The following is a 24,209-nucleotide window of genomic DNA, read 5'->3' as shown; positions in this document are numbered from 1 at the left end:
ATCCCTTATCCCCGTCGGGCAAACCGGGAGGCCGAATGCCGCCCGGGGAAGTTCAGCGCAGGCTCCGAGAAGAAAAAGAACCGGAAGGACGGTGACTCATCCAGGAACCCACCAGGGGAGTCGCGCTATTATTGGCTGAAAGTCTACGTCTTCCGGTTTTTCACATAAGCGGCCTGCTGACCTGTTGACATCTGGCGTACTGAGTACTTTGCCCTGCGAGCACAATGTACTCGTCTCGTGGTATACTGTACTTCAGAAAAATGTTGACGTGTTTGAATCTTGGTATACGATAGACCCAGGAAACAGGCTAGATGATAGCAAGTAGCGAAAGTCGGGGGCATTTTACCTATGAATCGAAGGTACCACGTATATCGAGAGGATTCCCCGGAGAGGATCGGCCCTAGACACTCCTGGCCCACTGTGCGACTCCATCTCCTTCTGGAAACCCGGCATATTTTTTTTAGCCTCTCCCTTTTTACTTAGGCTCCCTCTTTCCCTGCCATTTTATTCCCCATCGCCACCAGGACCTGTCCGTACACGGGTCTTAATTCTACAACCCTTTCCTTCCTACCTTTGCCCCAGCGCGTTCATTGGCGGCTCGGTCGTCCAATGAACCTGCACTTAAATTACTATTCTGAGTGCAAGGTGTGTCTCGACTCCGCGATCTGCACGCGTTCTCTGGTTCTCTGGTCCTAACATTGAAACAGCATTGCCTCTTCACTCTGAAGAGGTCCCCCGCTAGATAAATGGTTTTTAAACCGTTCACCCATCTCGCGCGCCAGAGTTTCACCAAAGCCTTCACCCATGGCTATGCTCAGTCGGTAGTTGCGGCGTCGCAGTCCTCATACGCGTCGTCCACCACCTTAAATTCCCTCGCTACCCAACCCGCCAAGTTCTCTCGCACACAACTCCAGAATGCTTTTAACGCGTCCAGCTCCTCCGGCGCCGGCGCCAAAGCGAGTCAGGGCGGCTCAGGCTCTGGGGATTTCGGTTTAGCTGCTTATTACGCTGCCTGGCAGCACGCCCAGCAGACTGGCGATGACAGTGACTGGCGCTCGGTTCATTTCAAGCGCCGTATCGGATGGAAACCTTCCGCCGAGGATGTCGAGGGCAAAGAGGAACGGGCCCGTTCGCCCGAAACCGTGCCGCCCCATCTGACCAAGGCCGCTGTGCACGAGGATGTCAGCGCTCAGGTTGAGGAGGCCGTCGCCCGAGAGATCCAGATCCAGGAGGAACAAGCACAGGCGGAGGAAGCGTCGGAGGCAATCGAGACCGCCGCCGAGTCTGAAGATGCGCTTGTGGCCGAGGCTATATCCGACGAGACCAAGGCCGCCTCGGAACGCATTGTCCAGCTGGCCACTTCGAAGAACTATGCCGCGATCCCTGCAGCCTTTCAATCATTGCTCAAGGATGGAATGACCCCGACTGTCGATGCGTACAATGCCCTCCTCGTCGCCGCCATCCAGCTCAACCCCGATCCCGCCCAGGCCATTCCCAAGGCCCTCGATGTCTACTCTGATATGCTTCGTCGTAGGGTAATTCCCGATGAAGATACTTACCAAACCCTCGTCCAGCTGCTTGTGACCCAGGCGCATGAGATCATCAAGGCCAAAGAGGTGCTCGAACGGCAACGTGTCCGCTATGGCGGTATGGAGGAGCCTGGCAAGTTTATGCTTCAGTCCAGTGAACTGGAGCGCGATATTCTTGCCGAGGACCACTCCTTGTCTATCGCTGTCAAGCTTTTCAATACTGCCACGACCCGTCACTCCCGACTCGTGTTCCCGCTCGACCTCTACCGCAATCTCATCATTGCCTGTGCCCGCGAGGGTTTGGTGGAGGACATGATCCGTATCTACTCCCACATGGAACAGCAAAAGGTTACTCCCCATGCGACTATCTTCCCGTGCATGATTGATGCCTTTGCTAGTACCGGTGACCTCAAGAGCGCCGTGGAATGCTACAACGAGTATCGCACCCTTGCGGTTTCGGACGACAATGGAGTATTCACTATTGTCAAGCGCCTGGACGGTGAGGTGTACGCTGCTCTGATCCGTGCCTACTTGTCCTGTGGCAGACAAGAGGGTGCTCAGGGCTTCCTTGACCGAATTCGCTCCTCGTTTGACGATGTCACCGAGAACCGCGAGGGCCGGTGGGCTGCAGTGGAAGAAGTGATCGTGCAGGATGCCCTCGTGCAACACTCATTGAATGTCGGCGAGCACAGCAAGGCCCTAGAGCTAGCCAAGGCCCAATTACATGATGAGGCTCGGGACCATGCCATCTCCCGAATCTGCATTGCCGCGGCTGATGCCGGCGATCTTACGACTGCCTCCGAGGCATATGACCGCCTGTCCACCAACCCTGATGTTCGACAGAACCCCGCCATCTCACTTCTCGCTCTTCAAATTCGTCGGGGCAACGTTTCGGCGGCCCGCTCCCTGTGGATTATGCTGACCACCGTGGGTCAGGCAACCCCGGATCTGATCCAGCCGACCACCATGTACGCGGTTGCGCTACTCAAGAGTGGCCAGGTTGAGGAGGGCCTGCACGAGGCGCGCAACATGTTTGCCCGTATTCGCAACGCCTCTGCCGACCAGGTCACTGTCCCTACCACCGCACGTGAGCAAGTCACCGAGTCCCTCCACCTCTTTGGTCGCGTCCTTGTGCAGACGGCCGCTGTTCTCTCGCCTTCTTCCTCCATGACTCTTCTGTGGTCTATGATTGAGAACGGCGGTCTGGTGTCCCCCCTGGCCGAACATGCCGTCGCCAGCCTCGGACCCGTGGGCATCTCTCAGCTGAACCCCACCGACCTCACCCTGGCCCTCCAGGTCCAGGCTGGTATGATGGCCAATAACAGTGCGATGATTTTCGATGTCGCTCACCTTGTCCGCTTCGCACACATGCTCGAAGTCGCGCTGTCAACTTCTCTCCCGCTGGATACGTACACGACTCACCTGGTCGATCAGGCTGTCGCCAACCTCTTCGCCAGTCGCCCTGATGTCGTCAAGAGATGGCAGGACCACCTGGAGGCGTCTACTCAGGCTTCTTTCCTGTCTGAACGCCACAGCCCCGTTTCCATGGCCGAGACCTCCATCACGACCCCGTCTTCAAGCCCCGACTCCTTCGACCCTTATGCCCAGGCCACCGACTTCCGAGGGTCTGCTATTATCGCTGATGAGCTCGAGAAGACCGCCGGCCGGGCAGAGACTCACCTCAACGAGGCTTTGATCCGGCTCAAGAACATGCGTCGCATTGGTCGTCACCCTCGCTACATCACGTACGCGAAGCTGATCACTGCCGCCGCCAAGGCCAACCGCATGGAGCTGGTCAACGAGATCCACAACATGGCGCGCGCCGACGTCCCTCTCAACCCGGCTTACAATGCTGTCAAGTACGGTTGGGTTTCAATCCTCGATGCCATGGTCTCTGCGTGCCTCACTCTCGGTGACCGTCGACTGGCTGGCCAATTCCACCAGGAGCTGCTCGGCCTGGGCTCTGCGCCCTCCGCGAACACCTTTGGTCTGTACATCACCACGTTGAAGGAATCGACCAAGACCTTTGACGAGGCCACTGAGGCTTTGAAGATTTTCCACCGCGCAGTTGCTGAGGGTGTCGAGCCCACTTCGTTCCTGTACAATGCTCTGATCGGTAAACTGGGCAAGGCTCGTCGTATCGATGACTGCCTCGCCTACTTTGCCGAGATGCGTGCCAACAACGTGCGTCCGACTAGCGTCACTTACGGAACCATCGTCAACGCGCTCTGCCGAGTCAGTGACGAGCGCTTCGCCGAGGAGATGTTTGAGGAGATGGAGTCCATGCCTAACTACAAGCCGCGTCCCGCTCCCTACAACTCTATGATCCAATACTTCCTGAACACCAAGGGCGATCGCAGCAAGGTTCTCGCTTACTATGAGCGCATGCAGGTCCGCCACATCAAGCCCACCATGCACACCTACAAGCTGCTCATTGACGCGCACGCCTCGCTCGAGCCCATGGACATGGAAGCCGCCGAGAAGGTTCTCGAGTCCATGCAGGCAGCCGGCCAGCAGCCCGATGCCGTGCACTACGCCTCCCTTGTCCACGCCAAGGGCTGTGTCCAGCACGACCTACCTGCCGCCCGCAAGGTCTTCGACTCCGTCGTCTCTGATCGCCGCGTGCGCCTGCAACCCTGCCTCTACCAGGCCCTCTTCGAAGCGATGGTGGCCAACAACCGCGTCGCTGACACCGAGGAAATCGTCAAAGACATGCTGCAGCGCAACGTCGAGATGACCGCCTACATCGCTAACACGCTGATTCACGGCTGGGCCGTCGAGGGCAATGTCTCCAAGGCCAAGACCATCTACGACAGCATCGGCATCTCCAAGCGCGAGCCCAGCACATACGAGGCCATGACCCGCGCCTTCCTGGGTGCCGACGACCGCACAGCTGCCGCCGGCATCGTCCAGGAGATGATGTCCCGTGGCTACCCCTCCGCCGTGGCCAGCAAGATCATCGATCTCGTCAGCACTCCTACCTCCATCTAATTTGCTATTTCGTGTTGATTTTTTTTCCTGGCTACCGTCTACCAGGGTTTCTTTACCCCCTTTAATCTTTTCGATTGATAAAAACCCTACATTCACCTTGTCAGGGCTGGATCCCTTCGGTGTGGGCTTCGGTTCGGCGCATGTAGGGGTGGCGGTGGTTGGATAACAGATTTGCAATTTTCGGATGTTTTTTTTTTTTTTTTTTGATATCATGGCATTCAGCGAGACCGGCGTTGAAAAATGGTGGGGAGTTTTTTTCTTTTATGTATACCATGTTTGTGATATGATGTTCATAGACCCATCTCAACTCTGCATGGCGCTTCCATACGCCCAACGAAATACAAAAAAAGTGATTGAGCATTTTGGTTCCTGTAAACTGGTACTTTGAGACTCTAGAAATGGGAAGCTCGCTTCCAAGACTTGTTCCTGGTTATACGAGTCCTGGAGTTGCAACCGGGCCCGTTTTCTTTGGAATCACACGCGCTGCCGCCGCGAGAACAAGTTCCACTAAACCTGGCGTTTTTCTTTATGCAGTTCAGGACCAAGGACTCCCATTGTTTATCAAGTATCTCGACATGGGATCTAGACCGTAAGGAGACAGCTAAAAAACCTTGACCGACGCACTAAGTATGTAACGCAAGGGTTCCACCACGAGGATCTAGATTCGTGCCAACATGAAAGCATGATCGCAGGACGGTCGAGACATTCTGATCTATATGCGGAGACTTCCTAGGAGAATCTGTCGGGGGAATCTGGTGAATTGAGTCTCTCAATCCGGAAGTGAATGAAATCCAAACTCCCTTCCTGGACAACTAACATTCGTCTTCAACGCTTTAGATCGTAGATTAAGGGTACATTTCATTAAGTGCGATTTCTTTTGAAGTCAAGAGATTCCTCATATGAAGCATCTCCCTATACAATGTGATTATGTACAGAGCTGGTGCCTTCATAGCGTCAAGTGTGATGGCGTGGTATTTCCTTCCTCGGATGCTAATGATCTTAGTAAGGAGTGCTAGGGAACCCTTGGTCGTAAGTATTGATGGCGACCTTGAATAGTTCGTCTACCTACTTGCCGTTTTTCATGATATCAGCCTGGCAAGATGGAACAAGGCCAAGCACGTTGGAGTAGTATGTCTATAAAACTGGTGAGTGTCCTTGGAGTTAGGCATTTCACTTTGGAAAACATACGTCACTGATAGAAGAATCGGAGCGCAGCATTTCAAGAACTGGTAAGGCGGAAGCGAACGACTTAAAAATTGCTTCCTTGTCGATGATAGTTGCTAGAAAGTTCTTCTCGACCTCCGAGTACTATGTATACTGTTAGGCGATCCGGTGATATAATTATAAATAGCGGCTACTCACGGAGATAAAGGCATTGCAGACCTCGGGCTCACTGCTAGGTTCAATGCCGTCGGGAGAGGACTGAACCTGCTCGTTCTTAAGATCCAGGAGGCCCCGGTAATCGGAGAAGAAGAGCTAGGCGGGATCAGTATTATATCTTTAGAGACGAGGCACCGGAATAGGGAAGCTAACGCTGGCTTTTGAAGGGTAGGTAGTGAGCTCGATACTCTCTGCCACTTTCCTGACATCCAAGACTTTAGTAGTGACCTTGTAGATACCGGCAGCGACGGTAGCGCCCTTGGAAGCGGCGAGGGCCGGGGATGCGGCCAGGAGGGCAACAAGTGTAGAGAGCTTGAACTGCATATTGATAAAGTGGAAGTGGTTCCAAAAGACTCTTGTTTTGGGCGGGTACAATACTTATAGTACGCGTTGATCGCGGCGTACACGATTTCGGTCATGACACAGGACATAGTCATAGGACACTACGGGGCCATTGTATTTCCCGGCTGAACCCACTTGGTGAAATAGCGGCATGGATACATAGCTCTATGTGCTAGGTAGGGGGGTGGGCAAAGCTGAGAGATCGACAGTTGACCCTTGACCACCACGGGCCTGCTTCAGGGGTCTGTTGTTGCCAAAGCGACGATCATGTCAGCTCTTGATCTCGATAAAGTTGTCGATCGCTAGATTCAGGTCCCAGTGCCGATCGAAGTACGGCCCGAGGTTCTCCGTCTTTCAGCTTTGGGGGATCAATTGCCTCATGTCGTTAGGGCTGGGTGGGCTGCGCTCCACCAGGAACACTCGATCTATTGAAGCCACAGCTCTATTCATCGGCATCAATTTGGTCCGCTACCATGAAAAGCAGCTCTCGTTCTTTGCAGATCCCTCTGTTTTGTCATTTGTTTGGGAAGGGCAATTACTGCCAATGTAGCTGGTACGGAATTCCACCTAGTCTTCCTAGCCCTATATCTACCGAGTGTTGCCCCGTCGGCATCCTGTCCTCTACATCTCGATATAATCATATATCAAAATGCAGTTCACTCTCGCGTCTACCATCCTTCTGGCCGGCGTGGCCTCGGCCAGGATGACTTCTTCGGCCACCTACACTCCTAATACTTCTACAGTGGCCATTCCTTCTATCTCTGTTCCTCCGAGCTCCGTCCTGCAGAGCCATCTGTCTTCAATTCCCACCTCCTCCTATGCCTCTATCTCGGCTGCCGACTCCTCTGCCGCCGCTAGCGCCGTGAATCCCGAGGACTACGACTGCGTCTACCGCGGCTGGGGCTGTGACTGGATCAAGTCCGAATACGGCTACGGCTCCGACTACTGCGGTGTCTCTCCCTACAAGGCCGGTCAGCAGCTGTCGGACGGCAACCAGATCGTTGCTGTCTCCTCCGACGGCTCCGGCGACTGCGCTTCCAAAGCCGGCACTCAGTGCTGCAAAGTCCTGGCTGACTCGCCCTGCAAGCGTGGCGAGAAGTACCTTGAGTGCTCGAAGCCTTAAACGGCATGTCTCCTTCAACTATGGATATCAATAACTCCAAGGTTGCTAATTAATCTATAGGTTGAGTTCACGGCGTATAGACGCTTGAAGAATCATGAAAAGGTCCCTAGGGACCCTGTACAGTGACAACTTGCATTAGATAAATGGCATTTCCAAATATATGACAAGCCGAATGTGATGGTAGACGTGACGACCTTGGAAGTATGGCATGACGTCGGGTGCATCCGTAACATTCCACGATTTCCAGTTCCAAGATCTGGAGCTCCGCCTTTTCACCTCGTGCAGTGTGTGACTTTGGCTTTTCACCTCAATTTTCTAGGCCACCACTACTGAGGTTTACCTTGGTATTGCCGTTGACTTGTTAAGTGATACGAGACACATTTCATGCTGTCTCGTCTCTCTACGCCCATCGCCTTTGACTTGTTTCTCCGCATTGGCATCACAGCTTCCCGCCAACCCCGCTCACGACATTTGCATTCGTCCACACCACGACTCGTCCACAACTCGAACATGTCACAGAACGTCGAGGCGGGTGCTCAGTCACGGCGCCCGAAGAAGCTTATCTGTACGCAAGAACCTACCGTTACCACCCGCCCGTCCGCACAATGCGCCGCACCGCGGGGAACCCAAAAAGAGCTCCAAGCTAACCTCCATGTCGCTTAACAGTTGCACCCGGCGACATTGAAGCTATATCCGACTCTCCGGAGCCACCAGCGCATGCACAATCCGCCGTGCCATCCCACCTCGGCCCCGAAGCCCTCCGCTCCCAGACTTCGACGCCCAACTCTACCTCCGAAAGTCAACTCATGTCGCACCCCGCGCGAGCCCACCAGTTCGTGACCAACCCGCCTCTTACAATCTCCCAAATGCATGGCACCAATCCGCTGCACCAATTCAATACTTGGTTCCACGACCCTCGACTAACGCCCAGCTCGTCGCCTGAGACCTGCACGCTTGCTACAGCCGAGCTCCCTTCCGGCCGCGTTAGTGCGCGTGTCCTCTACCTCAAGGAGTTAGATGAGCACGGATGGGTGGTCTACAGTAACTGGGGTAGCCGGGAAGGTAAAGGCCGGCAGGTCTGGGGCCCGGATGCCAACACAGATACGATCGGATCTATACCCCCACCAGGGGACCTTCCTCAACAGGGCAACAAATGGGGCGCTCTGACATTCCTCTGGGCATCCGTGGAACGCCAGGTCCGTATCGAAGGCATGCTGGAGCCGCTGAGTCGCGAGGAGAGTGAACCATACTGGCGTACGCGCGAACGCGGCAGTCAGATCGGCGCCTGGGCCAGCTGGCAGAGCCGGGTGCTGTGGTCTGGGGAGCCATTGCAGCTCGCTGAGAATCAGCGTCGCAAGAGCGTGGCTAAGTTGCAGGGCAACGTTCCGGCCGACATCGACGAGACGGATATCAATGACGGCCGCGCCCTGCTTGAGGAGCGGGTTAAGGACATGGAGCAGCGCTTTGCCGGGGTTGAGAATATTCCTCTTCCGCCTTTCTGGGGCGGCGTGCGCCTTGTGCCGGAGTCTGTTGAGTTCTGGCAGGGTCGGAAGAGTCGATTGCATGATCGGTTCCGTTATGTGCGGGTTGAGGGATCCGGTGTTGGCGGTGATGCACAGTGGCGTGTGCAGAGGCTTTCTCCATGAGCTTTCCTTCCTTGAGACTAGAAATTCTAGATGTATACACGAACATATTGGTCCACTTCCGTAGTTCGGTTTTGATACTTCGATAACGTCGATCACTATCTTATCGGGTCTTGGCATTTTGACCTCCCTTCTCGCGCTGTGGGTTCAGATCCCTGCATTTTATACAATAGTCCAGCTCCATCCTTCATTCATTTATCATCTTCGTACATAAAACACCCACAATGGCTCCTCAGCCGGCACAAAAGTCTACCACCTCCCCCTGGATAGTCCTCGCCGTGGCGAGCGGCGCATTCGCTGCACTGAACGGGGTCTTCGCAAAGCTGTAAGTTGAACCTATCACCATGGAGAACCTATACCTGCAAATGAGATTCACCAATTCACACATTCGGTAGCACAACGGATAACAACACAACCGCCTTTGCGCAGTCCCTCGCGCACTTCTTCGGCTTGGACTCCTCGCCGTTCCTAGAGCTCATGGTCCGCGGTGTACGTCTCCCGCTATTATCTTGTTACTAGAGCTTTGATACATGAGTTCTGTGGAAGTAGGTGTTATGTTATACTGACCCTTTCTACCAGGCTTGTCTGGGCCTCAACGTCGTCTGCAACATCATCATGTGGGCTCTCTTCACCCGTGCCTTGACGGCCGGCCCGTCTACCGTGAAGGTGTCAATTACCAACACCGCATCGAACTTCCTGGCTACCGCCTTGCTAGGCATGATCGTGTTCCGCGAGGCTGTTGGTGGGCTTTGGTGGCTTGGAGCTGCGATGATGGGGGCGGGTTGTATTTTGGTTGGGATGCGCGAGGGGGGGCATAGAGGGAGCTTAATACCTGAAATGTGAACATAGCTAAACGGATCTCTATCAAAAAAGACTAATGAGACACAAATCCCTGGATTGATCAACAACCAAATGCTTTACATGTTCACAACTCCTCTATCAACCTATATCCACAGAGTTATTACAAACTAGCGACCGGGCCGCTCCTCTCTCTCCTCTAATTCCACAAGCCCGTCATCTTCCGTGCCATCCAAGATCGCCGACTCTGATGGTGCAGGCCGGTGTCTCTCTTGCAATCGCACAGACCGATTGGGTCCAATTTTCCCAGACACATAGCCAGCAACAGTCTGGATGAGTCGCCATAAACGGTCCTCCAGTGTCTCTGGCGCAGGGCTGCTGAGATGCCCGCCCAATGGAGCAGAGGCAAACTCAGACGAGCTCGTCGCAGCTAGGGCTTGCTCTTCCGCCTCAACCTTGAACTGGTACTTCAAGCAGTCCTTGACGGTGACTAGGCCGGTCAGGCGGCCGCGGTGTTCGACAAGGATAACGCGCGGGCCCATCTTCTTGAAGATCTCCATCACGGTCTCGAGCGGGAGGCGCGGGTGTACGGTCAGCGGCGTGTGGTCAATGTATCGTGAGAAATCGACGACTGCGGCACCAACGCTGTCCTGAATGCTGTCGAAGGTCTCGGCGGTGCGCGGCTGGGAGACGGATGCTCGTCGGGCGACGGCTGCTTCGGCTGCTTCGGCTGCTTCCTTGGTGAAAACACACCGTGCGCGTGGTGAGACAAGTCCGTCGCTGCGTGCACGATCAATAGCGTATCGTAGCTCGGTACGGCCAATATAGCCGACCAATGTCTTGGTATTCCGGTCTTCGACGATCGGGAAACCCTGGAACTTGTTGTCGCTCAGCAGGTGCTCTGCCTCGCGTACTGGGAAGTCTGAGGCGGGCAGGGTGAGCGGGTCCGTAGTCATGGCGTGCGAGACTGGGACGTTGAAGACATGGTCTTCCTTGTTGTCCAGGAATGGGAAGCCGTTGAACCAGATCATTCGATCCGCGATACCGCCGTTGCCGAAGCGGTCTCCAACGGCTTTGGTTACGCCGACCACGATCTAGGGAGGTCAAATTAGCTGATTCAAGCTGATGACAAGCGCTTGAGAAGACATACCATGGTCGGGAGAATATAGGTCAGGGCTCCTGTCAGCTCGAACATGATAATTGTCACGGAAATGGTGATGTGCATGATTCCACTGAGGGCTGCGCCAGCGCCCAGGAAGGCGTATGTGCCTGGAGTGATGCAGGGAACATCCGGCTTGCATGACGCAAAGAATGCGGCATTGGGGAAGGATTCATGTAGTGCCTGCACCATGATTCCTACCATGCGGCCAAATGACGCACCGATGGCCATCGATGGGACGAAAATGCCGGCTGGTACTTTGCACCCGTAGGAGATAATGACCAGCCCGGTGCGCAGAATGGTAGCAATAGCCAGCGAAAATACCATCGACCAGCGATTCTGGGCTCTGTAAATGACAATGTCAGTTATCTGATAGACTGGGGGAATGGGGATGTCCATACTCGCAGAGCCCATCATAGTCATGTCCCCCTCCACATTCGCGGAAGAGAATCTCCATCATCTCCGTCATGTTGATCCTCAAAAACATATTTGGATAACAGAGGACTGCAGTAAGGGCAGCAAGAACCACAGATTCGGTGATAGGCCATTGAGACAGGTACTTCTTGCGGAATGCGGCCATTCGAAGATTCCATTTGATCACGAATGCACCGTAGAGACCGCCAAATACACCCAGAAATACAAAAAAGATCAGCTCGAAAAAATGCCATGTGCGATCATATTGGACTTGGAACATGACCAGCTGGCCAGTTCTAAATGGGTTCAACCCCTGACGAAAATCAGCATAGTTCATCGAAAAGATCGATGAGAAAACTTACAGCTAGTACACTGGTCGCGACCAGGGCACAGAAGTAGCTACGCCAGAGAGTCTTGAGCGGGAAGTAACTGGCCATTTCCTGTTGCTATCAGCATCTGCTTGTCACGGAGCTATTCTCGAACGTACCTCTAATGAGAAAAGAACACCACCAATTGGACTGCCAAAAGCAACAGCCACACCCGCGGCCGCCGACGCGGTCAGGATTTCCCTCGTTTTCGACGCACTCTGCTTGTATTTGCCAAAGAATCGAGAGATCACGTTGCCCGTGCAAACAGCGAAATGAACACTAGGCCCTTCTTTACCAACGGATAGGCCAGAAGCAATAGCCAATGGTAAAGCAATCGACTTGATGAGAAGGGTCCAGCCTCCCAAGAAACCTTTCATGACGAAGCCCGCAATGATACATTTGATTTCTGAGATACCGGAACCTGCGGCATATGGCGCAAAAGACTTGACAAGAACCGCTGCAACGAAAGAAAGTAACACCTAGTCAAATGTCAGCTCGCAAAAGCCTCGGGTGGGCGCGGAATGGAGTCTTACAGCGAAAAAGAAGTACACTACATAGTTGACCGGCCAGAAGCCAGTCCAGTGTTTCCACTCGGGGCATCCTGTCAAGTAATGTCAGCTTTGTTCAAACCGTCTCCAATGCAGTTCACATACCTCCTTCAGCCCCCCAGCAGCAAAACTGTTCGTTCAGATAGAATGCAGTGGTACAGTGGCCCAGCTTGATATCTGACAACCACTCGGTAATGATATTCAAAAGAGCCGAATTGAGTCCAATTGCCATTCCGACAAGTGTGACCACCAGCCAGGCCTGTCCGGCATCGTAAGACTCGCGCATTTTGCGTCGCCAGCCAAAGACACCCTCCTGATCCCAAAATCCCCCGCCACCCCGCCGCTTGGCGCGGCGAGCGCTCTGTTCATATACCGCATCCTGCACCCAATCTATGGTAGTGAAATCCTCATAGCGCTTGATTTCGCTGATTTCCTCTGTGATTGCGGTGGGTTGGACATCGGGAGCCGGCTCGGGATCGATAGGAGAGGACACAGAGCGACCGGACAATCTGCGGAAATCTCGACGTTCGTTTAGGATTGACGGCGACCGCAAGGCCGAAGAGGAGCGATTCGAGGTCATAACATCGACCGGTGCGGTGGAACCAGCATAGTCGGATTCGAGCTATGACGAGGCTATTCCACCGCGACAGGAAGGTCGCAGAAGCGCTGCTGGAGAATATACAGCTCAGACCGGAAAGCCTTGACTGCACTCAATTCAGCGCTCAAATAGATCCCTAGCTCGCAGAACACACTTGGGCGTAGTCGAGCAATTTCGATGGGAATGGAGGTCGAGGTTACGACGAGTCCGCGCCAAGTATCGATAACGGAGCTGCTGAGATAACCTTGGAACGCGGCGCACGCGCGTGGTCTTGCCCTCTGCACTTTACACGCCACACTCGCACTCCCTTCTGCTGCAAATATACACGCCCGCCACTGCGAAAGAGGACCATTGTCCCTTCTAGTCATCTTCAACTCCACGGACAATTTACAAACATCCCACCATGGCGTCGAAGAACACGGGCGAGCCCGATGAGATCACCGGCCAGAGCGCCCTTCCCAGTGCGTATAGGATCCCAAAGAGACGAGACGAGAGACTAACAGGCTCCTAGTTTCTCGAATCAAGAAGATCATTCAACTCGACGAAGATATCGTACAATGCTCCAACAATTCGACGTTTGTCATTGCTATGGCTACCGTGCGCAACCCCCTCAGCCACGAACCCTATGTCTCTCGGACACTTACTGACACCTTTCTCAGGAAATGTTCATTCAGAACCTCGCCGAACAAGCGTATAACGTGGTCAAATCAGAGCGCAAGCCGCGAAAGACCGTCCAATACAAGGATCTGGGTGGGTAGTGACCAGCAACACGACAAGAGCGACATGCTAACGTGCAACAGCTACGGCGGTTTCGCACATTGATAATCTCGAGTTCCTCTCCGATGTGATCCCCAAGACTACGACATATAAACAATTCAAAGAGAAGAAGGCAAAGGACGCAGCCAAGTCGGCCGAGATGGAAAAGGGTCAGCGCACACTGAATGGAAATGGTGTACCTGCTGGCAATACGAACGGTGCTCCAGCTGAAACGATTCCCCGGGCGGAAGAGCCAACGACATCGTCACCATCGGTTCCTCGCACACCCGTGGTGCCCGTGAGTGCGCTGATCACAGACCGGACGATCGAGCCCTCGGTCCGCCACGACCCGGATGTTGAAATGCAGGATTAGGTGTGGGAGTCATGACTGTTCTTCGTTTTTCATTTTGCATTTGGAGTTTCATGGGATTCCGGGGTTGCTTCTTGGCCCGGTGGTTTATAGTCCGCATCGGGCACGGGGGAGGGGACACAGTCCAACTTACGATACCAATGACATTTAGTGTCACAAATTAAAATAGAGGCCAATTGAATCGAACGGAATGACAACGCATGAGAAAATAACAATAGAAGAGACACGAGTTGATAAATGAAGATCAAGTTATACCGCCCGGGACCCGCTCAGCCAATGACAGGCCCCGTGATTCCGATCGCTAGCGAAAGCTCTGGCTCCGACTTCGACTTCCGACTTCATCCACCTCCCTCCCTCACTCCCTCCTTCCCCACGCAATTGCGGTCAACAACCCCGTCCGTGTGGTCAATCGCCTCACCATGTCGCTCTCCGCCGCTTCCAGCACTTTGCTGCGCACTTGCGCCCGCCAGCAGCTGCCTACCGCCCGCGCCGCCGTCACCTCCTGCCAGCAGACGAGGGGAGTCGCCGATGCTAAGGCTTCCTTCGAGAGCCCCTTCGCCACTGCCAACGAGCGTGGCTCGACCTTGAAGATCCCCAACTTCAGCAAATACCAGTCCAGCAAGTCCCCTCGGTCCAACCAGGTCTTCTCTTACTTCATGGCCGGCACCATGGGTCTGGCTACCGCCGTCGGTGCCAAGGCTACTGTCCAGGGTACGTTCTCTCTTTTTGGTCCCTTTGTCCTTTTGAGATGATATGGGGGAAATATCCGGTGGAATTGGATGGATCCCGATAATAATAGCACGCGACAAGGATTACCGAGACTGACCGTGTGATTTCCCCTACAGACTTCCTGGTCAACATGTCCGCCTCCGCCGATGTCCTGGCCCAGGCCAAGGTTGAGATTGCTCTCGGTGCCATCCCTGAGGGCAAGAACGTACGTGAACTCGCCCTCGTTTCTCCCCGAAATACCCTAACACATCCCCAAACAGGTCATCATCAAGTGGCGTGGCAAGCCCGTCTTCATCCGTCACCGTACCCAGGATGAGATCAACGAGGCCCGTGACACAAAGTGGGAGAGCCTGCGTGACCCCCAGTCCGACGATGAGCGTGTTCAGAAGCCCGAGTGGCTGGTCATGCTGGGTGTCTGCACCCATCTGGGTTGTGTGCCCATCGGCGAGGCCGGTGACTACGGCGGCTGGTTCTGCCCTTGCCACGGTTCTCACTACGATATCTCCGGCCGTATCCGCAAGGGTCCTGCTCCTCTGAACCTCGAGGTTCCCGCGTACCAGTTCCCCGAGGAGGAGGTCCTCGTCATCGGTTAAGCGATCCCTCAAAATATCCCATACACTTTTCGACCGGGTTGGTCCTGCCGTGCGCAGGGCTTTGTTTCGTTTAGACCGAGGGTGAAGAGGGTTGAGGGGGACGTGTCCGTGTATGTGTTTGTGTGATCTTTTTCCGTTTTAGACAGAGCGGCTGTGTGTCTTGCCAAGATTAAGAGACCGTGTTTTAATATGGACAAAAAATGAGCCTCTTTTTTTACCCCTTTTTGTGTCCTCGGTCTCGAGTCGCTGCTCGATGGATGTTCAGTCTCTTCTGGTTCTTGGTTTGACTGTTCAACCTGCACAGCGTCTCCTTGAGTACATACTTGTGTTCTATATTGCCAGTGTATTGCCTAGTCATGAAATTTCCTTTGTTATACATTGCGTCTTTCCTAAAAGATCGAAACTCAAGTCTACGTAGGTCACTTTGATACGGGCATACTCGGCCTCTATGCATCCCTTTATGTACGAGTTTTGTAGAAAACTTTCAATATATTGGTACAAGGGTCCGAAACCCAACTATGTCTATTCATCTGTACAGATGTGGTCCCCAAGGACGAATGTATGAGACAAATCTGGCAATGCTAAGGGACCAGAAGGAGGAAAATATGAACACGCTCTTCTGTAAATAACCAAGCCAGGGCTCTTTACCGAGGCTTTACCAAAGCAATCAAGAGACCCATAATGGCCGCGCCGGCTGCAGCGCTCTGAACGGCAACCACAGTGAGATCGTGTTGAGAAATAGTAACACTGCGCAGGCTGAGGAGCTCCTCGGAGACCTGCCGCCAGTATTCGAGAGACAGTGGTGAAGTGGAGATGTCAGATAGGCGGGAATAGAGAGATGGGGAGACACTGGCGCTAGTGGTGGCTGAAGGTGAAGTAACACTCTCCTCTGCAACAGGGACTACAGCAGGGACTGTAGCAGGGACACCAACACCACCAGCAGATTCAGTGGAAGAAGTCTCAAGCGTCGAATCAATGACCTCGGGAAGAATCGGGGCCAAGACGGCTGCAGGAACATTGCCCTGGAGAGCAACTTGGTTCAAAGTCTTCTCCTTCTCCAAAGCCTCAACGACCTTATCCTCGAATCCCTTGACCAGCCGGCGCCGGCGCCAGGGCTCAACAGCAATCTGGAAGACCAGGAAGAGGAGGACGTTCACGCCCATCAGGCCCCAGGTACCCCAAGTCGACATGCGGCGGATCTTGTCCGACCACACCTGCTCTTCATGGTAGCGCGAGAGAATGCTCTTGCTCAGCGACGCAGCCGCTTCCTCAGCCTCACGTTCAGCCCGGGACAATGCCTCCTGAGTCTCTACCTCGGCGACCTCATTGGTATGGTCGTTACGGTAGAGTAGCGTAAACCGCTCCAGGTCGGCTGGAGACCAGGCGTGCTTGCGCTGCAGGAGCTCGTTTACTTCGCGCTGTGACGTCGAGCGACGGTTGATCGCGGATGTGTAATCTTCCTTGGCTTGGCGTACGTGTGCGCGAGCTATGCGGAGTCGGTCCTCTGGGTAGGTCGAAAATTAGTATCAAGCCTGGGTGTACTAGCAGGGCGGACGTACCTTGGATGTGAATGTCTTTCTTCAGAGCCTCGATCCCAGAGTACCCCGTAAGATCGTTTAAACGTTGGCCAGCCACAAAAACGTTGGACTGCAAATTGTCCATCATCGTGCTGAATTGCTTCGACATTTGAGACCGTCGGCTTTCCAGGTACGACGGTAGGCCTCCGCGCCGTGCGCCCTCGGCATTGGCGTTCTGCTCCTCTCTCCGTGCCTGCTCTTCCTGGTCCAGCGGTGCCTTCTCGCTTGCATCCAGTTGCGGCCCCCGGCTCACCCCATCCTTCTCCGTAGTATCTCCAGCCCGAGCAGCCCCCGCATCCACCTCCGGGATGACGATCGCTTCTGGTGCCTCCCGAACAGCCTTGATCAGTCTTTCTGCATCGTTGCTAGCCTTGTCTTTATCATCGGGCAGGTATGTGTAGGGTTGCCGGCGGAATTGGCATTGTAGGCAGACTGAGAAGGTCCGCGACGGCCGAACGGGAGAGGCACTCGCAGTTGTCGGGCGGAATGGAGCTCGCACCGGTCTGGAGGTGGTTCGTGTGATTTGTATGCTGGACCGAAGCGATTGCCGGAACAACAATTGCATGGACTGCATGGCCGGGTCGAGAGCCTAGAGCCGGTGGGAGTACCCAGGTGGTGGTTGGGTGCGAGAATGCCGGCTCGGAAGAGGATTATCTCGGAGCGGGTTCGGTCTACCGCTTATCAGATGTGTATACGTTGTGTTCTACTTCAGTTGCTCTACACAAGGCGGCCTTTTTTTAGAAGCATTTTTCTATATAAGTCAGTAGCTCATTTCTAAGCTTTGCATGAATCCCAAACTAGCGTCTACGCGGTTTACGGCTTTATAAAGTTGTATCTTGAGTGTCTTACCCCTTTAGTCCTCGATATATAATGGACCTCGGGACCATTTATAACTTCCATGGCAACAAAATGGATATTCTGGGCAAACACGTAAAACACCTATCCTGCTTGGAAGGCAACCAGTAAACATTCTACGCGATTTTTTGAAGCGACACGGTGCGACGAATGGCCAGGCAGAGTTATTGTAACTTGCTATACAGTCATAAGAAAACCCCGTCGGCATATTTTCAATTTCATCCAAGATTCTCAGCTCGAGCTTGCTTTGAAGTCCTTTATTTCCCCTTATCTTTTACCACAGAATGAAAAGCACTCCAGCTCTCCTCAAGTGCTGGTTGTCCCCAATCTTTCATCCATTCTGAATGTAATGCCTGTTGTGCCGTCGCCCTTTCTCTCGGCCGGAACTTTAGCATCGGGAGGAGCATCGCCTCAAACGCCCTCTTCTCTTCCTCCGTCACGATCTCCAGGTCCGCCTCGGCTCGAGGCTCCTGTATGCAATAGTCAAACCTCAGGTCCCAGGTCCTGCGCACGCTATCGTGGCCCCTAGACGTCTCTGGCTTCAAGTCCAATTCTCCCTCTTCGTTAAACCATTCCAGTCTTCTGTCCCACTTTTCCCACCACTCGTGAGGTAATATGCCAAGAACTTCGACCTGCTCCGCGGTGACTCGATCAGCAGCTGGGCGAAAAGCGTCAAACAAAGGTCGCTGGCCAAAAATCTCCCAAATAGTGCAGGCAAGTGTCCAAATGTCCGAGGCAAAGGAAAGTGGCTCATCAGAGAACCGGGCCTCAGGTGGCTGAATAAGAGGAAGAGTTTTCGAAGAAAACCTGGACGTCTTATTAGGATTGAAAGATTCTCCAAAATCGCTAAGGACGACCCTCTCCTCTCCAAAAGCAATATCATCGCTGCGAACGCCAAACCAACCGGGAATGAAGACATGTGTAGGTATTCCATGTGACAGTGGCATACCATCAAGACGAATAACCGGCTCTGGCTCTGGCTCTCCAAATTTATCGTATAGTTCTGACGCGGAATAACGATCGATCGATTCAGGGAACTGGACCAGAATGTTGCCTAAATGAAGGTCTTAGAAGAAATGAGATCAGCTAGGCAATTCAGCTGAATTCACTATAAACATCACATACCGCCGTGTATAATGTCTTCGCTGTGTAGGAACGCCACCCCACGAATGAGCTGAGCGATAATTGACTGCGCGACCTTTGGCCGGAAAAGACCGAATGTCGAAGCCTCTCTAGCATCGAACAAACTCATCTGTGCTGGCGGAGTGACGATACACCTATGCTTCCCATTCGGGCCTGTAATCCAGAATTCATCGGTCAAGGGCGGAATAATTTCTCTTCCCGGTCTAGACGGTGAGCTCCCAAGAGTGTGTATAAGACTAGCCTCAGGTGTGGAAGGACTAGCATCAGCGGTAATGGCTTTCACTGCCACGTATCTAGCCCTTCGTAGGTCACGGGCTAGCCATATAGTCGAGTATCCTCCGTATCCAAGCTTGTCAACCAGTCGATATCGGCCGTCGTCTAAGTAGTCCCCGATATTTAAAGGATGATATCCTCCAGGACAATATCTGTCTAGGTCTTCGACGTATTCAATAAACTTGTACGGAGTCTTGCCAGGTTTCGTGATCGATGGCCGAGATCCGCTGAATCCATTTGTATTCAAGCTCATTTCACCTGCTTTCAGGGAGATGCAGCTGGACATCGATGGCGTATTTCGGACATGGGACTGGTTTAAGATGAAGCTGCATACTTGCCGAGGGATTCGTCGGGTATTGATGCAAGTATGTGCGAACATCTGCGGAGGCAACATTCAGCACAGCGACCAGTCGCGCGTCGCGCAGGTGTCACTCCAAGTCCAACCAATCATGCATGCCTAAGGTGTCAAATGGCGTGTTCCCATTCCTTTTCTTGAGATAAACGATGATCTCAAGCATTCGCTTCTACTTCACTATAAAAACTTATTGTTCGGTCTGAACTCATAGTTCGTGGATTCTGTGGCCTATCGATCATCATCTGAAGTGCAATCGCGTAAGCGCCCGCTGACAAGTTACTACACAGAGAGTGTGTAGGTGGGGACACCAGTTTCCGGAAGTACTGTAATGTGCACTCTAATAGAATCTCAATTCTAACCGGTAGATTCAATATCAAGCCTTACCGTCCATTTTACGTGCGGAACGATAGACTATAAATTATAAATTCCACTGGTATTATTCGATTGAAGAATTCAAGTCGCTCTCCAGCCCAGTGAGACGTTTAAAGCACCATCTTCTAGAAAGCAGTAGGCGTGAATCTCGCGAAATCAGAGCTATTTCCTATATTCAAGGCGCAAAGCACAAGACGAAAGCCTGAAAGAAAGGAAGCCAACTACGGAGAGGCGTATTGATAACACAATGAGTCAAACAACAAAAAAACATTCCTTCGTCAACGTCATAAGAGGCTTGTGTGCAGGATTCATATACGGTAGGCTCATGCAAATGAGCAGGGCAGACAAGGTCGAGTAATAGACAGTGAAGACCGTATCTCTTCTCAATCTTGGGTCTGCACCTTGTTGTCACCCTTCACAGCCTCGGCGTAAGTTGGCGGTGCGTGGCTGCTGCCACCAGTACCTTCCGGGTGGCTGGATGCATCCGGCCGAGCAGATGGTTGCTGATTGACGGTGCCGTATCCGCGCTGGGTGGGATTCTGGGGAGGCTGGCGTGAGACATAGTAGTAGGTCACGCGACCGTTCTCGAGGTCGCGACGCTGGCTGGAGCCACCGGGGATAGGCTCGTAGGCCACATCGTCATAGTCCATGTCCGGGTATTTGAGGATGATGTACCATGCGTGGATGAGGCCGGGGATGTAGCCGAGTAGCGAGAGGGCGATGTTGATGATGGAGTCGGCAGAGCAAATTCCCGCTTTGATCCAGACTGCGTGCAATATTGGTTAGCGTTTTGATCCCTTGGGATTGTCATGCTATCGTATGTAAACAGATAGCGGCGAGTGAGGGTTACCGGCGATGGGCGGGAAGAAGACGGCCAGCACGGCCAAGAAGATATCGGAGCTACACATGGCTCCAGGGAGGGGGAGTGTGCTCTATCACTTGCAGAGATGCGAGGACTGGATCAAGGACGAAAATCAGAGATCAAAGTGAAAGCTTATCGCAGGCGGGATGTTGACGTGCAGAAGATGCCTTGGACGAGTCTCACATTCCATGCCCGCGATGGAAGCCTGGGATCAGATGACGTTGATCACATGACCTGTGATCCGTGGATCGCGAACCGCGAACCTGAGGCATCTATACTTCCGGCCTAACTAACTAACTAACTAGCTGACGGCATAATTGAAATACATAATCAACATGCATGTAGACTGGGCACCGACTACTCCATACAGGTACCGCGGACTGCATGTTCTTGCGTGGGATGATCGACTATACGTGCCAAGGTTCTAGCCGGCACCAAGCGGGGGTGGACTCCCAGCAGGGGTCTTCACAGCAGTTTGGTACACTCCACCCTCGATATCTATTGCACTGTCCACCTAGGGGAGTCCCTCACAGAGGATAGCTCACATACCGAACCATGTACGCAGTACGCACAACACTTGCATCATGCAAGGCCGGAAGATTACGACTCGAGAAAATTTGCGAAACGGGCGGGTGATAGCGATCGCCGGTGCTGGGGTCCGCAGCTCGCGCTATGAGTGGAGGAAGAGTCACGCCAGGAACAGGTCGGGAATAGACCGCCTGGACAGGGACGGCACACCCCGAGCTACGCGACTTAAGTCCAATTGGGGCCTGGCTGGCCGTTGCCATTTAGGAAGCTCCGGCCCAAAATAGGATACGCAGGGTATGCAGTAAACAGTACGGAGTAGACGAGCGATACGATGGGCCTGCGCCCCCTATTATGGTACCTTTGTCGACCCTGAGAAGGTAAAACTCGTTACGCAGAAACCCCAACGTCCAGCCCTCCAACCTTCGGCAGTTCCAGCGTTCGTCTTAGTACGCTAAGACCCCCGTTTCAGTCCAGTTCGTTTCCCCCTAAATCCCAAGTCCCAGGCACTTGCGCCCAGACCACCTTTCTCATCTCTCAAATCGACTCGTCTCTTCTTCTCCTCTTTGCTCGATTGGTCATCGCTTGCCCATTCCTTCGATTTCGATTCCCTCGTTCGATTCCCTCGAGAGCGCCTCCGAGGCCTTGATCTTTCCTTCCTTGCGGGTCCACGGCCTTTGTCCGCCCCAGTCACTCATTTCTTATCTTTTGCAACTTTCTTTTCACAACACAAGCCTGAGGCACTTTTGGTTTGACCTGGGGTCAACCTTCTCGACGTTGAAAACTGCTGGAGAAATTGCGCAGTGATGCGTTTCGTGTAATTCCCGAAGCTTCTTGATCTCAGTTGCGACGCATCCCGCGGCAAACATTCCTCGGAGATATCTCGAGATGTCCGACGCGTGTCTTTCTCTGTCGGGCTCCAGCGCCTGCCCCGCGTGGAGTAGCGCCTCAGTATCAATCAATTCAAGTCAATACGGGGACTTGTGAGTGGCACTCGGCATAGGACGGGCGTGGGTGAAATTACTGACACAATCGGGCAGTCCATGGCTGAAAAACGTTTCCAATCTCACATCGTTTGACCAATCCCTCCAACACTACGTCCAGGACACCTATGTCACCGCCAAGTAAGTTGCCGCAGTCATGGGAGGTTACGCGTGGACAAACTGACTCAGACGCTTAGATATGTCGACCTTTTGGGATGCGTGGGCTACAATTCCAGCGCATTGAACGACTACTATGCCCAATACACCACTAGCGTTATTTGCAATGGCCTCATTCAGAGTTCCAAGGTCTCGTGCGATTTGTCCGACAATGACTCGGAGCCCCTATGCGCAGAGACGTGTGCGCTTTTCGCGACCAGTGAACAGGAGATAATGATCAACAAAAATCTTTGCCCCAGCACCGACAAGAAATACATAGACCAAATTAGGTCCGACTTCACGATCTGCTCCAACCCTACGGGATCGCTGACTGGGGGATGTGTCGATGGGTCCGCCAACGAGCCAAACAACTGTGGCTTCTCATCAAACACAATCGGTCTCTGCACCTACTGTGCGTCCAGCTCACCCAACTCGACTGACACCTGCTGCATGAGCTCCAACGCGTCCAGTCGCTGCACCGGCGTCAGTATCCCCGCCTCCACTGTAACTCTGCAGCCGATCGTGACCACCACCGCGGCAGCCGGCGCCGGCGCCGGTGCCGGTCATCACGGCTTGTCAGGGGGTGCAATTGCAGGTATTGTAATCGGATCTGTGGTCGGAGCTGCCATCTTGGCTGCCCTGGCCGTTCTACTCTTCCTCTGTGGTCGCAGACGCCGCCAGTCCCAGGCCGATGCAGGACTCAACCAACCGAACCCGCAGCGGAAAGGGGCTTCTCCACCTATGCAACAGGTGGACAGCCCGTCAACACCCACTAATAATCTCAATATTGTTCCCGGTGGCCGCGTCGCACGAATGTCTGCCCTGCGCGAGATGCCCAGCTCGTCCCCGGCCTACTCGCGAACTTCAGCTGCGATGTTTGGCGGGGCCAAGTATGCTGGCGACTCGTCTGATTCAGAAGCAATGGGTGCCAGCCCCGGAGCCATGTCCAGAAGGATACCTCCTGTGACCGGAAAGCGCCATGGCTCACTTTCGAGTGGCTCTGCTCTGGCTGGACTGGAGAGTGACAGCTCACCCCTCTCGGGCGGTACCGCAAATCAATATTCCTCCCCCGAAGGATTCACCAGTGGCCAATCGGAGCAGATGTCCTATTTCCGCGACTACTACTCCCAAGATGATATTCACCCCGGTGATAAGGTGGCTGCTCTCTGGGCTTATTCTCCCCGAGCGGGTGACGAGTTCGAGCTGGATCGCGGTGAGATGCTAAAGGTGATTGGTATCTGGGATGACGGCTGGGCGACGGGTGTCCGTCTTCACGAACGGGCTGAGGACTACGACATCCATCGCGAGCAGCGCGATAGTGGTGTCTCCAACGGCTCGCACAGACCTAGCCCGTCTCCCGTGCCTTCGGGCGAGATAAAAGCATTCCCCCTGGTCTGCATTTGTCTTCCGCAGCATTGGCGGAAGATTATCGACGGTGGAGTGCAAGAGGAAGATGAGAATTGAGCACGACGGAGAAATTCCCCTATTTCATGCGAATTGACGCCCTGACGACAGCTTGTGCAGCATTCTCTTTCGTCTTGCCAGTTTCGCGAGGAGTTCAACCTGTGCTTTTTCTTTTTACTCTTCGGCTGGCCGCTCCTCGGCAACCTTTTTGAGGTTCTCCTGATATGTTCTTTTTTTTATTGTATTCTATATACCCCCATTACAAGGTGATCGACCTTCTCGTCAAATTCCTTTTTTTTCTTCCATCCTTTTCATTTCTGTGAAACTGGACGCTGGCGCGACGGGTTCAGACGAGCAAGCCAT

At 53.6% G+C, this 24,209-nt stretch overlaps 12 protein-coding genes across 12 annotated transcripts; 7 read left to right on the top strand and 5 right to left on the bottom strand.

Moving 5' to 3' along the window:
- Nucleotides 1-746: 746 nt before the first annotated feature.
- On the top strand, nucleotides 747-4,520 carry N7498_000724 (pentatricopeptide repeat protein; the record flags this gene model as incomplete). The annotated part of the gene is made up of 1 exon (XM_058447787.1): nucleotides 747-4,520. One exon carries the CDS (start codon nucleotides 747-749, stop codon nucleotides 4,518-4,520), a length of 3,774 nt encoding a protein of 1,257 aa, XP_058313198.1.
- Nucleotides 4,521-5,585: 1,065 nt separating this feature from the next.
- N7498_000723 (uncharacterized protein) lies at nucleotides 5,586-6,224 on the bottom strand (the record flags this gene model as incomplete). Its single annotated transcript, XM_058447786.1, has 4 exons — nucleotides 5,586-5,654; nucleotides 5,709-5,828; nucleotides 5,883-5,996; nucleotides 6,054-6,224. 4 exons carry the CDS (start codon nucleotides 6,222-6,224, stop codon nucleotides 5,586-5,588), a joined length of 474 nt encoding a protein of 157 aa, XP_058313197.1.
- Nucleotides 6,225-6,891: 667 nt separating this feature from the next.
- Nucleotides 6,892-7,365, top strand: N7498_000722 (uncharacterized protein; the record flags this gene model as incomplete). Its single annotated transcript, XM_058447785.1, has 1 exon — nucleotides 6,892-7,365. One exon carries the CDS (start codon nucleotides 6,892-6,894, stop codon nucleotides 7,363-7,365), a length of 474 nt encoding a protein of 157 aa, XP_058313196.1.
- A 384-nt stretch (nucleotides 7,366-7,749) lies between these two features.
- Nucleotides 7,750-9,011, top strand: N7498_000721 (pyridoxamine-phosphate oxidase PDX3; the record flags this gene model as incomplete). Its single annotated transcript, XM_058447784.1, has 2 exons — nucleotides 7,750-7,930; nucleotides 8,032-9,011. The coding sequence occupies 2 exons, from the start codon at nucleotides 7,750-7,752 to the stop codon at nucleotides 9,009-9,011; spliced, it is 1,161 nt and encodes a 386-aa protein (XP_058313195.1).
- A 221-nt stretch (nucleotides 9,012-9,232) lies between these two features.
- On the top strand, nucleotides 9,233-9,851 carry N7498_000720 (uncharacterized protein; the record flags this gene model as incomplete). The annotated part of the gene is made up of 3 exons (XM_058447783.1): nucleotides 9,233-9,333; nucleotides 9,404-9,497; nucleotides 9,588-9,851. 3 exons carry the CDS (start codon nucleotides 9,233-9,235, stop codon nucleotides 9,849-9,851), a joined length of 459 nt encoding a protein of 152 aa, XP_058313194.1.
- Nucleotides 9,852-9,976: 125 nt separating this feature from the next.
- N7498_000719 (chloride channel protein) lies at nucleotides 9,977-12,875 on the bottom strand (the record flags this gene model as incomplete). The annotated part of the gene is made up of 7 exons (XM_058447782.1): nucleotides 9,977-10,900; nucleotides 10,957-11,311; nucleotides 11,367-11,692; nucleotides 11,742-11,819; nucleotides 11,867-12,226; nucleotides 12,281-12,348; nucleotides 12,401-12,875. The coding sequence occupies 7 exons, from the start codon at nucleotides 12,873-12,875 to the stop codon at nucleotides 9,977-9,979; spliced, it is 2,586 nt and encodes an 861-aa protein (XP_058313193.1).
- A 421-nt stretch (nucleotides 12,876-13,296) lies between these two features.
- Nucleotides 13,297-14,022, top strand: N7498_000718 (histone-fold domain-containing protein; the record flags this gene model as incomplete). Its single annotated transcript, XM_058447781.1, has 4 exons — nucleotides 13,297-13,354; nucleotides 13,405-13,490; nucleotides 13,553-13,643; nucleotides 13,694-14,022. The coding sequence occupies 4 exons, from the start codon at nucleotides 13,297-13,299 to the stop codon at nucleotides 14,020-14,022; spliced, it is 564 nt and encodes a 187-aa protein (XP_058313192.1).
- Nucleotides 14,023-14,438: 416 nt separating this feature from the next.
- Nucleotides 14,439-15,341, top strand: rip1 (ubiquinol--cytochrome-c reductase catalytic subunit RIP1; the record flags this gene model as incomplete). The annotated part of the gene is made up of 3 exons (XM_058447780.1): nucleotides 14,439-14,730; nucleotides 14,865-14,953; nucleotides 15,009-15,341. The coding sequence occupies 3 exons, from the start codon at nucleotides 14,439-14,441 to the stop codon at nucleotides 15,339-15,341; spliced, it is 714 nt and encodes a 237-aa protein (XP_058313191.1).
- A 644-nt stretch (nucleotides 15,342-15,985) lies between these two features.
- she9 (putative mitochondrion biogenesis protein (She9)) lies at nucleotides 15,986-17,492 on the bottom strand (the record flags this gene model as incomplete). The annotated part of the gene is made up of 2 exons (XM_058447779.1): nucleotides 15,986-16,845; nucleotides 16,901-17,492. The coding sequence occupies 2 exons, from the start codon at nucleotides 17,490-17,492 to the stop codon at nucleotides 15,986-15,988; spliced, it is 1,452 nt and encodes a 483-aa protein (XP_058313190.1).
- Nucleotides 17,493-20,299: 2,807 nt separating this feature from the next.
- Nucleotides 20,300-20,824, bottom strand: N7498_000715 (putative stress response RCI peptide; the record flags this gene model as incomplete). The annotated part of the gene is made up of 2 exons (XM_058447778.1): nucleotides 20,300-20,682; nucleotides 20,767-20,824. 2 exons carry the CDS (start codon nucleotides 20,822-20,824, stop codon nucleotides 20,300-20,302), a joined length of 441 nt encoding a protein of 146 aa, XP_058313189.1.
- Nucleotides 20,825-21,202: 378 nt separating this feature from the next.
- Nucleotides 21,203-21,566, bottom strand: N7498_000714 (uncharacterized protein; the record flags this gene model as incomplete). Its single annotated transcript, XM_058447777.1, has 2 exons — nucleotides 21,203-21,284; nucleotides 21,328-21,566. 2 exons carry the CDS (start codon nucleotides 21,564-21,566, stop codon nucleotides 21,203-21,205), a joined length of 321 nt encoding a protein of 106 aa, XP_058313188.1.
- Nucleotides 21,567-22,191: 625 nt separating this feature from the next.
- N7498_000713 (SH3 domain protein) lies at nucleotides 22,192-23,906 on the top strand (the record flags this gene model as incomplete). The annotated part of the gene is made up of 3 exons (XM_058447776.1): nucleotides 22,192-22,286; nucleotides 22,344-22,427; nucleotides 22,484-23,906. The coding sequence occupies 3 exons, from the start codon at nucleotides 22,192-22,194 to the stop codon at nucleotides 23,904-23,906; spliced, it is 1,602 nt and encodes a 533-aa protein (XP_058313187.1).
- Between the last annotated feature and the right edge of the window lie 303 nt (nucleotides 23,907-24,209).

This window comes from Penicillium cinerascens (genome assembly GCF_028974065.1).
Source record: "Penicillium cinerascens strain IBT 15544 chromosome Unknown contig_16_segment0_segment0, whole genome shotgun sequence".
In the NCBI taxonomy this organism is placed as follows: Eukaryota; Fungi; Ascomycota; class Eurotiomycetes; order Eurotiales; family Aspergillaceae; genus Penicillium; species Penicillium cinerascens.
Note: the sequence above shows the minus strand (reverse complement) of the source record. Positions and strands in the feature narration are given on the sequence as shown.